This window comes from Lathyrus oleraceus, chromosome 5, assembly GCF_024323335.1.
Source record: "Lathyrus oleraceus cultivar Zhongwan6 chromosome 5, CAAS_Psat_ZW6_1.0, whole genome shotgun sequence".
Classification (NCBI taxonomy): domain Eukaryota; kingdom Viridiplantae; phylum Streptophyta; class Magnoliopsida; order Fabales; family Fabaceae; genus Lathyrus; species Lathyrus oleraceus.
In genome coordinates, this window is record NC_066583.1 from 376,674,751 (window position 1) to 376,693,347 (window position 18,597).

The following is an 18,597-nucleotide window of genomic DNA, read 5'->3' on the forward strand; positions in this document are numbered from 1 at the left end:
GTCAACATAGAAAAGTCAATAATTATATTTAGCCTTCTATACACCGACTCTAAAGTCAACAAAAAAGGACAATAAAGATGTTTAGAGTCGGGTTGCAACATGACTTCAACTTCGAAGAAAATCAACCTCACTCAAACAAATTTTTTCAATCCACTCCATCAATCGAACAATATCATATTTATGGTAAAACATTTGGAAACAATCTCAAACATTCGTGAAAGAAACTACAAAAGTTCTACCCACATTAACTTTCAAAAAACATACACAAAAAGTAATCACATCCGAGATTAATTCGTTCTACTAAAAGTACAAGATCAATCTTCATCTAATGACTGATCATCCAAATCGTCATCATAATGATGAGAATGTGATACAAAAGTTGAAGTGTCAAATTTCTTCATCATAAATTCCTTCCAAGCATTCATCTCCCTCTCCATCCTTTGTGCAGTCTCGGTAGCAACTTTTGCAGCCTCGGTAGCAACTCGCGTTGCTTCGTTAGCCTCTTGTAATTGGGTCGTTGCAGCCTCGGCAATTTGTTCAGCTCTAATTCTAGTTGCTCTTTCAGCTTCTAATGACATCCCAAACATAGAGTGCTGAGGAGTTTGAGATTGTTGGGTAAAACTTTTTGATCCATGTTTTAGATTAATAGCTAAATCTGCAGCGCCATAAACCCGACCACGGTTACGGCCCCTAGCAGCCTCTGTCCATAGCTGATTTACACGCTCTCCATCTAACACTTGAACAACCTCTCCATTCCCTTCTTCAGTTGGCTGAAGTTCTGCATCAAACTTCTCTTTAAAAGTCTTCTGCATAATAGAAAAAGTAAGGAATACTTAACAACAAGATAACACAAGCAACTGTATCATTCATATATGTATTTTCTATTTCAAGCATGTTTCAAGCATAAGGAATACTTAACAGCTACATAATATATGTATTTGTACTGAATACTAGTTATACATAATATGTTTCTGCTGTTTCAGCTGTAACATTGATGCATTGTTACATAATATGTTTCTGCTGTTTCTGCTGTAACATTGATACATAATATGTTTCTGAATACTAGTTATACATAATATGTTTCAAGCATAAGCATGTTTCTGTTGTAACATTGATGCATTGTTATACATAATATGTTTCAAATACAACGCCATAAGGAATACATAACAGCTACATAATATGTTTCAAGCATGGATGCAAATATTGATGCAGTAACATTTACGAGAACTTACATAAGTAGATGCATCACGACTGTCAACCCATTCACCATTTTTCCTCTTGTGTGTTTTTAAAAATAACTCATCGGGACGCAGATCCCTTTGAAGTTCACGTGACTACAAATAATCAAATAATCCAATAATCAATACAGAATACGAGTAAAACTGTCAAGATATAAAGAGTCTTCGTAATAATAATAATTTGTTAGGATTTTATTACTTACAAGTTGAAGTGCAACATCAATATGAGCCTTACGGCCTGTGGTGTGGACTGCTCCGCCTCTTGCGGAAGCTCGATTGGTCTTGTTTTGAGAAGACACAGCCAAAAACTCGGTATTTTTCCAATAAGTTTGAAGTTCAACCCAAGCATCATCACCAATCCATGAAGGTCGAGTCCCTTTTCTCCTCGCCTTCCCCAACATGTCGTTTAATCGTTTTCTTCCTTTTTTTTCAAATGCGCTATAGACAAATGCATGATCGAAAGGATCCCACGAAACCTTCTCCTAAAAATAATTAAAATCACATAATTAATATTAATAACCATTTAGTTACTTTTTTAAATATAATTTGATCAACTTAAGTGACAAAAGTCAATAAATACTTACTCCAAACAACTTAAACCAATCAGCTTTCGTATCAGGATCGAGTGCAGACCAATGATGTATAGGTTTATAAAATTGTTTGCGTATCACATAATTAATGGCACCTGCAACTTCTTTGGCAGGAACTAGCCTACAAAATATTGAAAATAAGATTCATGGTGCAGACTGTAAATAAGATTCATGATGCAGACTGTAAATAAGATATGAACATAACAAAGTTAAGAATCATATGGATTGTAATATTGAAAGACTATGCCAAGTATACAACCTGCATTAAGAATCATATGGATAGGAATATTCTCAACTTGCTTAACAGGTTATATATATTTCAGACAAAATACAATAATAAAACTACTAAATCATTAAATTATGAGAATATATATGACTTACCCAGTACCAGATGGTTTTATAATAACTTTCCCATTCTCATCTATTGTTGGCACAAGAGGGGTAACAGTTTCTTGACCCACCGCCTCATCCTCATCAGCATCCACATCTTCCTCCTCTGCCAAATTTGAAGGGCTAGCCATTGTTTGAAGGTTTATACTTTGAGGGCCAGCCATTGTTTGATGGCTTAAAGTCGGAGTAGACATAAAACTAAATTTCTCAGACGTAGTGGCATGAACAGGTACTATAGTTGGAGCTGGTGTTGGCATTGACGATGCAGCCTGCACGGACGATGCTGCCTGAGCTGGTGTTGGCATCGACGATGCAGCCTGCACGGACGATGCTGCCTGAGCTGGTGTTGGCATCGACGATGCAGCCTGCACGGACGATGCTGCCTGAGCTGGTGTTGGCATCGACGATGCAGCCTGCACAGACGATTTTTTAGAAGCTGATGTTGGCATTGATGATGCAACCTGCACGGACGATGCTGCCTGAGCTGGTGTTGGCATCGACGATGCAGCCTGCACAAATGATTTTTTCGAAGCTGATGTTGGCATCGACGATGCAACCTGCATGGACGATGTTGCCTGAGCTGGTGTTGGCATCGACGATGCAGCCTGCACACACGATTTTTTCGAAGCTGATGTTGGCATTGACGATGCAACCTGCACGGACGGTGCTGCCTGAGTTGGTGTTGGTGCCGATGATGCATCCTGCACAGACAATGTTGTTTGAGCAGGTTTCCTAACGATATGCTTCTTGTTAATTATGCGATTTCGTTCTTCTTGAAGTTTTCCTGGTGCTAATACCTTAGCTTTTCCACCTCTTTTAGTCATCTGTTATCATAAAAATAAAAGGATTAGTCAGTCTCACACTCTTAACATAAAAATGCCAATTAATAAACAAGAAAAGAAAGAAAATCTTCAAAACTTAATACAGTGTTCAGCGCAATGTTGTTTCTGATAATTCAAATGCAGTTGCCAAACATTATCATAACACGCAAAAACCCCTCCAAACATCAACAACTGCAAAAACCCCTCCAACATAAATAAAAGAAACAAACAAATGACAGGATTCCAAGTAAAAGCAGTAAACTCATGTAATCATATGGATGGATTAACAAGCTTTGCGGGATAAGAGTTAGTTTTTCTTTATTACTAGCAGCAGACCCTCGGCCACCTTCACAAGTCACGACTGACCAGATGATCTAGATCAGGAATACCAAAGTGTTCTAGAGTCTTCCAGTCAGTTATGATAGCTTTGCATAACTGACAATCAGTAATGAACAGTATTTGTTAGTGAACGGGCGTACCTAGCTGTTAGTGTTAGTGGTAGTTTTGTTAATTTCATTATGTTATTTTACTACAAGATGAAGTAGGAATGGTACAAAACTACAAACATCAATTTTTGGCAGTAAAAGACTAAAAGAAATATAAAAAAACAGCAAAACTAGAAAGAGAAACTAGAAAGAAAAGAAAATTTAGTTCTGCTTCACCCTTTTGTTTCTATTTGAACCCTCGTTCATGTCACAACACGCTTATCTTCATCAATGCCCTCTATCTGCTTCACTAGTAGAGCAATCAAAAATCTCTTCAAACACATCTAATTGTGACATGTCACGCAAACAAGATATTGCTTCAATTTCTACATTGGGTAGCGCAGGTAACATCCCATCAAATTGATAAGGTACTTCATCCTATATGTTGTCAATCTCTACGCGACCCCTTGGTTTTGTGGTGATTTCCGCACACCATCCACGCATATCTCTACACATTTCTGGATATGGGACATAATACACTTGTCTTGCATTTTGTGCAAGGATGAAAGGATCGTAAGGACGATAACGTTTATCCATCTTAATATCCACAGTTTTATATTGTGGGTGAACCTTTGTGCCCGTATTCCTTGTTGGATCAAACCATTCACAATAAAAAAACTGGAATCTTATGCTTCAGACCAAAGTAATCTAGCTCAAAGATATGTTTGATTATTCCATAAAAATCAGTATTTCCTCCTTCTACAAGACCTTTCACGTGCACACCATAATTTCTAGTTTTTCTACCTTTGCTCCATTCTTCAGTATGAAACTTGTACCCATTGATAAAATACATGTTCCATGATATGGCCATTGATGCAGGACTACGAGACAAGGCAATTATATCTTGGTTAGTAACTCCATTTGTCTCCTCATTTACATATTTCTTCAGCCATATGGGAAACTCTATATGTATGCGCCCAAATGAATCTTCTATATCTAGAGAGTGGTTCTCTAAGAATATGCTGAAATAAATCACACGATTCATAAGTAAATATCTATTATGATATGCATCAATAATTTGATTGAATATATTATGATGCACACTTACTCAAGATATGGTTTAACCTCATCACAATTTATCAAGACATGCACATGTGAAGACTTCCATTCCTTATCAGATAGAAAATATTTTCGTGACTTCCCACTTGGTCGACCGCCACTTTGTAGAATGGACATTGTAGGTAGAATGTCATCATTGTCTAAATGAGGTTTGTTACTAAGATTTATGGTTGGCAACAAACGGAAAGAGTTGAAATAATGAGAGCAAAAGTAATTTGTCTCGCGATGTATATAATTGATCGCTCGACTGGGTGAGTCGAGAGTGGGATACAAACTGCAAGTGCACAGTTCTATCGCGTAGTTTTAAAAGATATCGATCCCACAGGGACTTATGAATCGATATACCGTTATCTAAGGTTACTACGTAAATCTAAGGTGAAAATGTTTGATTGTTTGGGAAAAACTAAGAGCTAAACTAATATCTAGATTAAATATTAATAAGACGGATATCGGTATGTAGTTCGTCAAAACTAGGGAATCAAGTCTTTGTCGGTTTCTTAGTTGTAAAATGAATCGTTTCGGTTAACTTTATTGGTTAAAGGTTCTATCTCAAACTCTCGCTCTGTTGAATAAACCATGATTTTATATTAATGTTGCTGTGACTTATAATTAAGTCAAAAACCATATTTTGAAAACAATAAAGTTGCAGAAACTCTTTTTAAGAAAATACTGACCGTTTTAAACACCCTTATCTCAAACTCTCGCTCTGTTGACTTAGGTTATATAATTAAATCCAAATGCTTAACTCTCGTCCTCACATTCAATCTTTAAAAATACTTTTTGGAAAAGGTCAGAATTTAATTAACTCTAAAACTTGCTCTCGCCCTGATCTAGAATTAATGCCTAACTTACACTGTCCAGTTAAAATCTCAAACTCTCGCTCTATTGATTTTAACTTCTTTATGTCTTTTACTTTTGTAAAAAATCTTGTTATTAAACCTGTAAGTTGAAACCGTAAAAAGATTGATTTTGATTTTAAGTTTAGATAGACCGACTCAGTCTTGATCCCTTATTCTGCTTACTTTACATACCGATACCTAGGCAAATTAGCCAGACATGCTAAATGAATAAGAATTTATATCATGCATAAACAGACTCATTCCAGGCAGATAATATAGGTAAATAATAAAACAAAATATTAAATAATGATTAAAGAACCTGAATGCGTAATACAATGGTCTTGAACACTCCACCACAAGCCGGTAGGATTTGTTCTTGGATTCTTCAATTAAACAGTAAATTAAATCAAGGAAATAAAACTGGAATATAACGTAAGGTTAAATCCAGTATAAAGTTGCACAATAGTTTCCGGTGTAGAAACTATTATGCGAAAAATATCTAAAAGCTAAAATTGGAAAGGTAAATTTGCAAGGGAAAAGAATGTAAAGCTTGCAAAAGGAATAAATAAAATAAACAGTGCTAAGTGCTGGAAAGGAAAAAATAAGCAAAAGGCGTGAAAAGAAAATTTGGCAGAGCTTCGGCAATGTGAGCGTGGAAAAAAAACCGTTTTTTTGAAACTTCCCAATTAGTTCCTATTTATACAGCTGCTGGTGTAACTGCATTTCAAGGGTTTCCGTGTGCGTGGTCTCGTTCCGAGGGTTAAGCGTGCGTAGAAGTAGCTTTCAACGTGGTCAGTTGAGTTCCTTGCGCCAAAAATATAGAGGACTGGTGTGACGTTCGTCACACCATGTGTGACGCTCGTCACAGGAGTGCTTTTAGTGTGACGCTCGTCACACTCCTTGTGACGCCCGTCACAGGCATAACGTGCACTTTCTTTGGGCTGGGCTTGGTCTTGGTTATTTGTTTCCTTTTTATTGCTTTTTACACCTCCTTTTCTTCCCTTTTTTCACTTTTGCTTCAAAATGGATACCTGACATAAATAGCAAGGAAATACTGCATAATATCTGATAAAATGAGATAAACTAAAGTAAATGATAATATAATCTAATTGAATTAAGTCTTAAAATGTGATATAATTTCGTGTTATCAAACTCCCCCATACTTAAATCTTTGCTTGTCCTCAAGCAAAATTCAGTATAGAACTTGTTAAAAGTTTTAGCCAGATGAAATTTCAAAGCACACATCAATTCGTACTAGGTTGCAAATGGGTTTTTGTTTGGGAGGACTTGAGTTTAATCTTGACATCAACAACTACCGTTACAACTTAGATAACCCTACCTTATGCCAATCAGTTCAAGTACCCTATGATAGCTATCCTGGTTCCTTTAGTCTTATTTTACCCGTTTTCATTCTAGCGAAATCACATTAAGCCCTTTATCTTTTCGCGCACATAGTGGAGTAACCGGTTAGTGATTATGATCCGCTTTTTGCTAGAAGTTCTGGTACATAAGTCGGATAACTTCATTATTCAGTCCATTGCAAATTGCGGGGGATCGAACCGTAGTCCGCCCTACCAAGTTCAGTACCAGATTCCTACTGAAACAATTCATAATGGATCTTTCGTATTGTGCTTTTGCATGATCTGCAACCTTTAGATTAAATGATCTGGTAAGGATCACCTAATTTACTTAGTGCATTTCTTGATATATTTATATATCTTAGGTTACTTTTGGGGATCATTCACTTATATTCATCGGCTCTCCACGTAGTTTGCTATTAAGATGGTGCTGACTTCTGTATAAACTACTTGGGGTTGCCATAGAACTAAAAGTTCAAGGAATCGGTATAATAGGTACTTTATCCTGATCTAACATATTGAGGTTCTCAGAGTGTTGTTACGGTAATGATTTTGTTTTGATCTCACTCAAGTTTTATAGAGTAGGCAACCTTTATACTTATTGGGTGTGTTAAAAATTTTTTGTTATGGCTCAAGAAAATTGAGGGGAATAGATAATAAGAATTTTTCACACTAGGGACTTGACTTAAAATAAATATATATTATAATAATTTTTTTTTTTTTCATAATAAGAAAGGGAAATAACAATGAAAAGGGAAAATAACATACTTGAAAAATGGTAATAGGAAGAATATTGTTTCCCCCCATACTTAAACTAAACATTGTCCTCAATGTTTTAAGGGAAAGAAATACAAAATGGAAATGCAGAGAAAATAACAACTAAGGTTGCCTTCCGCCTCTGGTTCTTGGACCTGGTGATCTTTGACGTATGTCTAAGTTGTCGAACCTGCTGAACAATTCAGTAAACCGCTGGTCGGTTATGGCATTCCGAGCGTCCTGTTGCTGTTGCATTTGACGCATCATCTGCATCATCTCTGTATTCTGTGCCTGCATTCCATCGATAGCATCCATAATGTCGTCGTTGGTCGCAGGCCTTCGTCGTCGACGACGTTGGGAGGATGGGCCGGCTGCATTTCTGGAAGGGTTGAGCGGGGCTGAATGTTGTGTAGGAAGATGATCACCTTGTTCCATTTTTCAAACTCATCTGTTTGTGGGTTTGTTTGTAAAGGCTCGGTGGTTTCAGGAGCGTTTAGATCGTAGAGGTGGCGGTCGGGGTTTGTGACATCAGTTAGGGCGATATTTGGTAGAACAACGCTTGGGACAGCCTGGTTGTTCACCATAAGATAATATCCTCCGCCGACTCTGTTTTTAATCAGGCGGCTGGAGCGGCAATAGCTGATATCCATAGACAGGAGAGGTAGGGATTCTAAAGTTTGGAGTCTATCCCCTAGGTGTAGGCCAAGTGCTATGGAGGTTATTAATCCACCAATTATAAAGGGTTGCCGGCCTCTAGCACATAAGGTGCGGATATGATGAAAGAGAAAAGAGGCGGCGTTTACCTGAGTATCCGGTTCGAAGACGCGTTGGAGGAAAAATAGCTCCTTTGAGTTGACCTTGCTGTTGTTTGGTCTTCCAAAAATTGTGTTTTGCAAGATGCGGATGAAGTACCGGATAGTGGGGTTATGTATATGGGAGAGAAGGAGTTCTTCCCAGTTGTAGGTATCTATACCGGTAATTTTCTTAAAAAGGCCAAAAACGCCAACTGTGTTCCAGTTTGAGTTTGGAGGGATTCTGGGATGTACCTGACCTTCTATGGGAAATTGTAACATGGTACTCAATTGGTTTTGGGTTAAGGAGTACTCAGTGTTGAACATGCGGAAGGTTGCGGTACCGGTTAAAAATTCGTCTTCACCGGCGGGAGTGGTGTAGTCGTATGAACTTAAGAATTCTAAGGTTAGGGACGGGTAGGTGGGTTGATTATGAGTGCAAAGGAAGGTTAAGTCGGCTAGGCGGAGCATCCATTCGATACCTTGGAGTAATCCTAATTGTTGTAAACAAGTTAAATCGGGGTACCTGGTGGAAGCGACGCCTCGCTGTTGGAAACGTTCGAATTGCTCTTGCTGGTAGTTGTCATCTCCGGATCGGAAGATGATATTTCCGAAATTTTGATTTCCCGCCATTGTGATGAATTTTTGAAGGGATGATTTGGAAAGAAATGTATTTGATATGAGAGAATTGTTTTGTGGTGAATGAGGGAAGTTTTGGTAGGTATTTATAGGAGAAGGATTGGAAGATAGAAAGAAAAAGTGGTTGAAGAGTAATTAAGTGTGGTAAATGAAAAATGAATGGGGAATGTAAAAAATCAAAGTGTAACATTCGTCTCCAACGGCTCCCTAACGTTCACATGTCTGAGGGGCGTTACGCTCGTCACAAGGCTGTGACGTTCGTAACAGGCGTTTTGCGTGTCGTTCGTCATGGAGTGTGTGACGCTCGTCACACAGTCCTTTTTGGCAAGGCTTCAGTAGCGCTTCACAGAATTACTTTGGTAGCGTATTTTAATGTTTCATTTTGCTTATGATCATTTTTTAGTCTGCAGTTTTAATGTATTGTGCACGCTTACTTGCTTTGTATAATAATAATAATAGGTAACAACAGTAGAGCATAATAGCCATTGCAAATAAAATTAACTAAACAGCTTCAATAAGAATGATCATAATGTATTACAGGGAAGGAAAACAATGAAATGAAATAGAAATAAACATGAATTCAAACAACATTAATGAAAAATCTAGCCTAAAACTAAATAACTTAGAAAGAAATAACTAAATTCCATCTATCTTCGGATCTCTGGCCGGAGGAGTAAAAGAGTTAACATGATGCCGTAACATACGTAACTGACTTGCCGTGTTGCTCATGTATTCTAGGATTTCAAGTCTCAAGTTATGGAAATCTTCCCTGAGGGCGTCTTGTTCTGACATCAAGGCTTCAATGACGGTTTTAATATCTGTTCCTGGCATATGATGTCGGAGATCAGGCATGACTGATTCTTCGGTCAGGGCAGGCTGAGGAGGAGGATCAATATCATAGTAGCCGGAAGGTGTCTGAGGGTCAGATTCAGCAAGAGAGATATGGTCAACATAGTGCTTATAGTCATCACAAATCTCATAATCCTGGATGGATTCAGTGGATCCAGCAGGAGTTGGGGTTTCATTCAGGTTATAGAGCCAGTTCCTTTGGTTATGAACACTAGTTCTAGGATCGGGCATGGTGAATAGGCAGAGAACCTGGTTATCAATAATAAGCTCGAACTCATCAGACCCTATGTTTGCTATAAACATAGTGTTGAAGAGGAAGGGTATACTCATAGTAGTAATGCCACAAAAAGGGCTAAGGTCAAGCATAGGCTGACGTAATCCAATAGCATTACCTATCATAGTGATCAAACCGCCTATTCTAATGGGTGCTCGCTCATCCTGGATAAGGTGGTCCAAATTAGCTAACATAAAAGTAGCACCGTTTACTGGACGGTTCTGGGAAGCACAAAATATGATGAAGAGTTCATCACGTGAAACTGAAGTACTATTTGGCTTCTTCCAAAATAAAGTGTGGGTCAGGATCTTATGGAAATAGCGAAAAGCCGGGTTATGTATGTTTCCAGAGAGAAACTCATGTTCTTCGGGCTCATCATTTCCAGTCAGCTTACCCCAAAAGTGTTCAAGCTCTCTATATTCAAAAAGTTCTTCCTGGCTTACAGTGAATGTATCAAAGGAGGTAGGAAAACCCAAAAGGTTGGTGAAGTCTCTAATATTAAATTGGTACTCCATATTGAACATTCTGAACTGGATAAAACCTCTGCTAATTCCTTTTCCATGGCTGGGTAGATAGATTAATGAACTAAGGAATTCTAGTGTGAGTCTCCGGTAGGTGGTGAAATGTCTCAGGATAGGGGAGGTCTCCCATCCTATCTGATTCAGCAAAAACAGGACACTCTGTCTCAATCCAAGGGCAGTCATAGCCCAATCATCAGCATATAAACTAGGTAGCATCTCTCTAGCGGCTAGTTCTTCAAACTTTCGTTTCTGAGCCATTCCTCTGAACTTGATACCCATACGATCAGAATGTCCCATCTGGTTAGTGTTAGCTAGAGAAAAGAAACATGAGTTTAAGTCAGGATTTGGCCAAATGCCGAAAGAAGAAAAGAATTATTATTATTATATATATATATATATATATATTTTTTCTTTTTTTTTTTATAAATCGATAATGAATACTAAATAGAAATTAAAAGAATAATTTAAGAGAAAAATAGGGAAATGATAATAATAATAATAGAATAATAAAATAACAAATTAATTTTGTGGGTTGTCTCCCACTAAGCGCTTTGTTTAAATGTCGCAAGCTCGACAAAGAAACTGTTAAATATAGTCTATGAGTCCTGGGGGCGTTTCGTCTAAGTGTAGAATTTGCGAATCCTCGTTGGTTTCCGCATAGTGATAATGTTTCAGACGTTGCCCGTTTACGGTGAACGGTTCTGTAGATTGTCCTTTTATTTCTACCGCTCCACTGGGAAAGATTTTAGTGATATGAAAAGGTCCTGACCATCTGGATCGTAGTTTTCCCGGGAATAACTTTAGTCTAGAGTTAAATAAAAGTACTGCGTCGCCTTGCTTGAAGATTTTCCTTGATATACGCTTGTCATGCCATTGTTTTGTTCTTTCTTTATAGATTCTGGCATTTTCATAGGCGTCTCTTCTGAGTTCCTCTAATTCGTTTATGTCAAGGATTCTCTTTTCACCGGCGGCTTTATAATTCAAATTTAAATTTCTAATAGCCCAATAGGCTTTATGTTCTAATTCTACCGGGAGGTGACAGGATTTTCCATAAATGAGCTTAAATGGGGTCGTCCCTATGGGAGTTTTATAAGCAGTTCGGTATGCCCACAAAGCTTCTGGTAATTTCAATGACCAATCTTTCCTTGAAGTGGCGACCGTTTTTTCTAGTATTTGCTTGATTCCTCTGTTAGATACTTCCACTTGTCCACTGGTTTGAGGGTGGTAAGGTGTTGCTATCCTATGTCTCACTCCATATTTAAGTAGTAGTTTTTCGAGTACCTTGGATATAAAGTGTGATCCACCATCACTGACTACTATTCTTGGGATGCCAAATCTCGGAAATATTATATTTTTAAAGAGTCTAGTTACTACTCGGGTGTCATTTGTTGGAGAAGCTATAGCTTCGATCCACTTTGATACGTAGTCAACTGCCACGAGTATGTATTTGTTACCGAAAGAGGATGGGAAAGGTCCCATGAAGTCTATCCCCCACACGTCAAAAATCTCTACTTCCAAAATACCTTTTTGTGGCATCTCGTCACGTCTAGATATGTTTCCCGTGCGTTGACATCTGTCACACTCCTTAATAGCCGCATGTACGTCCTTCCATATAGTCGGCCAATAAAAGCCGGCTTGTAGGATTTTTGAGCAGGTTTTGGATGTACTTGTGTGTCCGCCATAAGGCGCAGAGTGACAGTGTTGGATTATATTTTCTATCTCTTCTTCGGGTATACATCGACGGAAGATACCATCGGGGCCTCTTTTGAAAAGTAAGGGATCATCCCAGTAATAGTGTTTTATGTCGTGGAAGAATCGTTTCTTCTGCTGGTAAGATAAAGTAGGTGGAACTATTCCGGCAGCTAAATAATTGACTAGATCAGCGTACCATGGTGTGACAGATATAGCTAAGGTGGTTTCTACTTGCATGTCGGAGTTGTTCTCTTCCAAAGTAGCTATGAGTTTATCATACGAGAAATCATCATTAATGGATGTTCTTTCCGGTTCAAGGTTCTCAAGTCTAGAGAGATGGTCTGCTACTACGTTTTCAGTTCCTTTCTTGTCCTTGATTTCTAAGTCGAATTCTTGTAGTAACAAGATCCATCTTAGGAGTCTAGGTTTAGCATCTTTTTTTGTTAAAAGGTACCTGATAGCAGCGTGATCAGTGTAAACTATTATTTTGGCTCCTACCAGGTAAGAACGAAATTTATCTAGCGCAAATACCACTGCTAGGAGTTCTTTCTCGGTTGTGGCATAATTCCTCTGTGCTTCATCCAGGGTTCTGCTAGCGTAATATATAACGTGAAGCTTTTTATCCTTTCTTTGTCCTAAAACAGCACCTATAGCATAATCACTGGCATCGCACATTATTTCGAATGGTTCATTCCAGTCTGGTGTCTGCATAATGGGTGCGGAGATCAATGCTTGTTTAAGAGTTTGAAATGCTTTTAAACAGTTATCGTCGAATATGAATTCAGCATCTTTCATCAACAGTCCAGTTAAGGGTTTAGTTATCTTAGAGAAGTCTTTGATGAATCGTCGGTAAAAACCGGCGTGTCCTAAAAAGCTTCGTACTTCTCTCACGGTTCTTGGGGGTTGAAGATTTTCGATTACCTCTATTTTGGCTTTGTCTACTTCAATTCCTCTGTTCGAGATGATGTGTCCTAAAACAATGCCTTCTTGTACCATAAAGTGGCACTTTTCCCAATTAAGTACTAAGTTTACTTTTACACATCGTTCCAGAACTCTTTCCAGGTTTTCAAGGCATTCTTCGAAACTTTGTCCGTATACAGAAAAGTCATCCATAAATACTTCCATGATGTTTTCGAGAAAGTCGGCGAAAATCGCCATCATGCATCTTTGAAAAGTTGCAGGGGCATTACACAGACCAAACGGCATTCGTCTATAAGCGAAGGTACCAAAAGGGCATGTGAATGTCGTCTTTTCTTGGTCATCAGGGTGAATTGGTATTTGAAAGAAGCCTGAATAACCGTCTAAATAACAGAAGTGTGAATGTTTAGCTAATCGTTCTAACATTTGGTCAATGAATGGTAAAGGGAAATGATCTTTTCGGGTTGCTTTGTTTAGTTTCCTATAATCAATGCACATTCTCCATCCCGATTCGATTCGTTTAGTTATAGTTTCTCCTTTTTCGTTTTCAATAACGGTTATGCCTCCTTTCTTTGGTACAACGTGTATAGGACTAACCCATTTGCTATCAGATATAGGATATATAATACCTGCTTCTAATAACTTGGTTATTTCTTTCTTTACTACCTCACTTAGGATCGGATTTAGTCTTCTCTGGTGTTCCCTAGAGGTTTTACAGTCTTCTTCTAACATGATGCGGTGCATACAAATAGAAGGGCTTATTCCTTTGAGATCGGTGATGTGGTATCCTAGTGCGGTTGGATATTTTCTTAAGATATGTAGGAGTTTTTCTGTTTCGAGTCTTCCTAGATCTGCATTAACTATCACAGGTCGTTCAAGTTCTAAGTCTAGGAATTCATATCTCAGATTTTTGGGAAGTGTTTTCAAATCAGGGGTTGGTTTGTTAAGACACTGCGTAGGATCCGGTGTTATTGCTAGGCATTGTTTAGATTTGTCCTCTAAAAGATAGTCTGATGATTTGTCTTCTCCTGACTCTGCTTCTTTTATGCATTCATCGATGATATCCATGAAATAACATGTATCTCCTATTGCAGGTGCTTTCAAGAATTGGGAAAGAATGAATTCAATTTTCTCTTCACCTACTTCGAAGGTGAGTCGTCCTCGTTTTACGTCTATGATTGCACCGGCAGTTGCTAAGAATGGTCTTCCTAGTATAATAGGTGTCGTATCATCTTCTCTAATGTCCATAATTGTGAAGTCAGTGGGAATGTAAAACTGACCTAAGCGTACGGGAACGTTTTCAAGGATTCCTACAGGATATTTGATGGAACGATCTGCTAATTGCACAGACATTTTGGTCGGTCTTAATTCTCCCATTTCCAGTTTCTTACATATGGATAAAGGCATAACGCTAATTCCGGCTCCTAAATCGCATAAGGCTTTGTCGATGACAAATTTTCCTATGTGACAGGGTATAGAGAAACTACCCGGATCCTTGAGTTTAGGGGGCATGTTTTGGATTATAGCGCTACATTCGGCAGGGAGTGTAACGGTTTCGCTATCCTCAAGTTTCCTCTTATTAGAAAGAATTTCTTTTAAGAATTTAGCATATGAGGGCATCTGCGTAATAGCTTCGGTAAACGGAATTGTAACGTTTAATTGTTTAAGGAGATCAACAAATTTTCTAAATTGGCCTACATCTTTGGTTTTAACAAGCCTTTGAGGGTAAGGTATAGGTGGTTTGTAAGGTGGTGGAGGTACATAAGGTTCCTTCTTTTCTAGGGTTTCCTTATTACTCTCTTCCTTTTCCTTAGGTTCACTTTCCTCAGTAGATTTCTTAGGGTTTTGGTTTTCTATCCTTGGGTCAGACGGTCCTTCCACTTCCGTTCCACTTCTTAATATAATTGCATGAGCTTGGCTTCTCGGATTGGGTTGGGGCTGTCCAGGGAATGTACCAGTTGGTGCAGCAGTAGGTGCTTGTTGTTGAGCTACTTGAGATATTTGCGTTTCCAGCATTTTGTTATGGGTAGCCAAGGCATCTACTTTGCTTGCTAGTTGTTTAAGTTGTTCGCCAGTGTGTATGTTCTGGTTTAAGAAATCTTTATTTGGTTTGTTGTTGGGAAGCTATAAAGTTTTCCATCATGATTTCCAAGTTGGATTTTCTAGGGGTATTATTGTTAGGATTCGGTTTCTGATATCCCGGAGGTATAGATGGGGCTTGACTTGGAGACTGTCCAGGTGCGTATAAAGCATTATTACTCTTATATGAGAAGTTTGGATGGTTCTTCCAATTTGGGTTATAGGTATTCGAATAGGGGCTTCCTTGAGCATAGTTTACTTGCTCTGTTTGGATTCCAGTCAAGAGTTGACATTCCGCAGGAGTGTGGCCTTGGATTCCACAGACCTCGCAATTCTGAGTTATAGCAACCACGGCTGCTGGAGGCGATACGTTTAAACTTTCAATCTTCTGGACTAAAGCATCCACTTTTGCATTGACGTGATCAAGGTTACTTATCTCGTACATGCCAGTTTTCGGTTGAGGTTTTTCCACATTCGTTCGTTCGGTTCCCCACTGATAGTGGTTTTGGGCCATGCTCTCGATAAGCTGGTAAGCATCAGCATAAGGTTTGTTCATTAGTGCACCACCTGCAGCGGCGTCTATTGTTAACCTTGTGTTGTATAAGAGACCATTATAAAATGTGTGAATTACTAACCAGTCTTCTAAACCATGGTGTGGGCAAAGTCTCATCATGTCTTTGTATCTTTCCCATGCTTCGAAAAGAGACTCGTTGTCTTTCTGTTTAAATCCGTTTATCTGGGCTCTTAACATAGCTGTTTTGCTTGGCGGAAAATATCGGGCAAGAAAAACTTTCTTCAACTCGTTCCATGTGGTGACTGAGTTGGAAGGAAGAGATTGAAGCCATCTTCTAGCGCTATCTCTTAATGAGAAAGGAAAAAGACGAAGTCGAATTGCCTCTGAAGTGACACCATTAGCTTTAATAGTATCAGCGTATTGGACAAATACGGATAAATGAAGGTTTGGATCTTCGGTAAGATTTCCAGAGAATTGGTTCTGTTGCACAGCCTGCAACAACGAAGGTTTAAGTTCAAAGTTGTTTCCTTCGATTGCGGGCGGAGCAATACTTGAATGCGGTTCATCTTGCGATGGAGCGGCGTAATCTCTAAGAGCACGAGTTGGTTCTGCCATCTCGGTTAAAGAAGGAAAATCTTTGAGATCAGGAAGGTCTATAGGAGGGAGATTGTTTTCAGCACGATATTCCCGAATTCGTCGTAAGACTCGGAGATATAGTTCGATATCGTTGATTCGTAAATAGAGCGGTTCGCCTTGAGAGCGAGTGCGTGGCATACAAATCAACGAAAGAAAGAAAATAGAAGAAAAAGAAACCTTAGTCTCTACAGCGTAACGGAAGAGTTACGATATCGATTGAATAAAAGTCCCCGGCAACGGCGCCAAAAACTTGATCGCTCGACTGGGTGAGTCGAGAATGGGATACAAACTGCAAGTGCACAGTTCTATCGCGTAGTTTTAAAAGATATCGATCCCACAGGGACTTATGAATCGATATACCGTTATCTAAGGTTACTACGTAAATCTAAGGTGAAAATGTTTGATTGTTTGGGAAAAACTAAGAGCTAAACTAATATCTAGATTAAATATTAATAAGACGGATATCGGTATGTAGTTCGTCAAAACTAGGGAATCAAGTCTTTGTCGGTTTCTTAGTTGTAAAATGAATCGTTTCGGTTAACTTTATTGGTTAAAGGTTTTATCTCAAACTCTCGCTCTGTTGAATAAACCATGATTTTATATTAATGTTGCTGTCACTTATAATTAAGTCAAAAACCATATTTTGAAAACAATAAAGTTGCAGAAACTCTTTTTAAGAAAATACTGACCGTTTTAAACACCCTTATCTCAAACTCTCGCTCTGTTGACTTAGGTTATATAATTAAATCCAAATGCTTAACTCTCGTCCTCACATTCAATCTTTAAAAATACTTTTTGGAAAAGGTCAGAATTTAATTAACTCTAAAACTTGCTCTCGCCCTGATCTAGAATTAATGCCTAACTTACATTGTCCAGTTAAAATCTCAAACTCTCGCTCTATTGATTTTAACTTCTTTATGTCTTTTACTTTTGTAAAAAATCTTGTTATTAAACCTGTAAGTTGAAACCGTAAAAAGATTGATTTTGATTTTAAGTTTAGATAGACCGACTCAGTCTTGATCCCTTATTCTGCTTACTTTACATACCGATACCTAGGCAAATTAGCCAGACATGCTAAATGAATAAGAATTTATATCATGCATAAACAGACTCATTCCAGGCAGATAATATAGGTAAATAATAAAACAAAATATTAAATAATGATTAAAGAACCTGAATGCGTAATACAATGGTCTTGAACACTCCACCACAAGCCGGTAGGATTTGTTCTTGGATTCTTCAATTAAACAGTAAATTAAATCAAGGAAATAAAACTGGAATATAACGTAAGGTTAAATCCAGTATAAAGTTGCACAATAGTTTCCGGTGTAGAAACTATTATGCGAAAAATATCTAAAAGCTAAAATTGGAAAGGTAAATTTGCAAGGGAAAAGAATGTAAAGCTTGCAAAAGGAATAAATAAAATAAACAGTGCTAAGTGCTGGAAAGGAAAAAATAAGCAAAAGGCGTGAAAAGAAAATTTGGCAGAGCTTCGGCAATGTGAGCGTGGAAAAAAAACCGTTTTTTTGAAACTTCCCAATTAGTTCCTATTTATACAGTTGCTGGTGTAACTGCATTTCAAGGGTTTCCGTGTGCGTGGTCTCGTTCCGAGGGTTAAGCGTGCGTGGAAGTAGCTTTCAACGTGGTCAGTTGAGTTCCTTGCGCCAAAAATATAGAGGACTGGTGTGACGTTCGTCACACCATGTGTGACGCTCGTCACAGGAGTGCTTTTAGTGTGACGCTCGTCACACTCCTTGTGACGCCCGTCACAGGCATAACGTGCACTTTCTTTGGGCTGGGCTTGGTCTTGGTTATTTGTTTCCTTTTTATTGCTTTTTACACCTCCTTTTCTTCCCTTTTTTCACTTTTGCTTCAAAATGGATACCTGACATAAATAGCAAGGAAATACTGCATAATATCTGATAAAATGAGATAAACTAAAGTAAATGATAATATAATCTAATTGAATTAAGTCTTAAAATGTGATATAATTTCGTGTTATCAATAATCACTGCATATGGAACCTTCAACTCTAGCCTTATTTGTCACTGCCCTCTTTGAGACTCCCATAAATTTGCACATTCAATCATTCCACGTTTATTAATTTATGATAAACATGCAATAACTTAATAAAATCAACCACAACAA

The 18,597-nt window shown here is 38.2% G+C and overlaps 1 protein-coding gene and 1 pseudogene across 1 annotated transcript; one reads left to right on the plus strand and one right to left on the minus strand.

Moving 5' to 3' along the window:
- Positions 1-314: 314 nt before the first annotated feature.
- Positions 315-4,700, minus strand: LOC127080811 (uncharacterized). Its single transcript, XM_051021105.1, has 7 exons — positions 4,573-4,700; positions 4,144-4,486; positions 2,210-3,042; positions 1,823-1,949; positions 1,442-1,720; positions 1,233-1,334; positions 315-806 (listed from the first exon to the last, which is right to left on the minus strand). Exons 1-7 carry the CDS (start codon positions 4,698-4,700, stop codon positions 315-317), a joined length of 2,304 nt encoding a protein of 767 aa, XP_050877062.1.
- An 11,243-nt stretch (positions 4,701-15,943) lies between these two features.
- Positions 15,944-16,043, plus strand: LOC127089282 (uncharacterized; annotated as a pseudogene).
- The last annotated feature ends 2,554 nt before the right edge of the window (positions 16,044-18,597 follow it).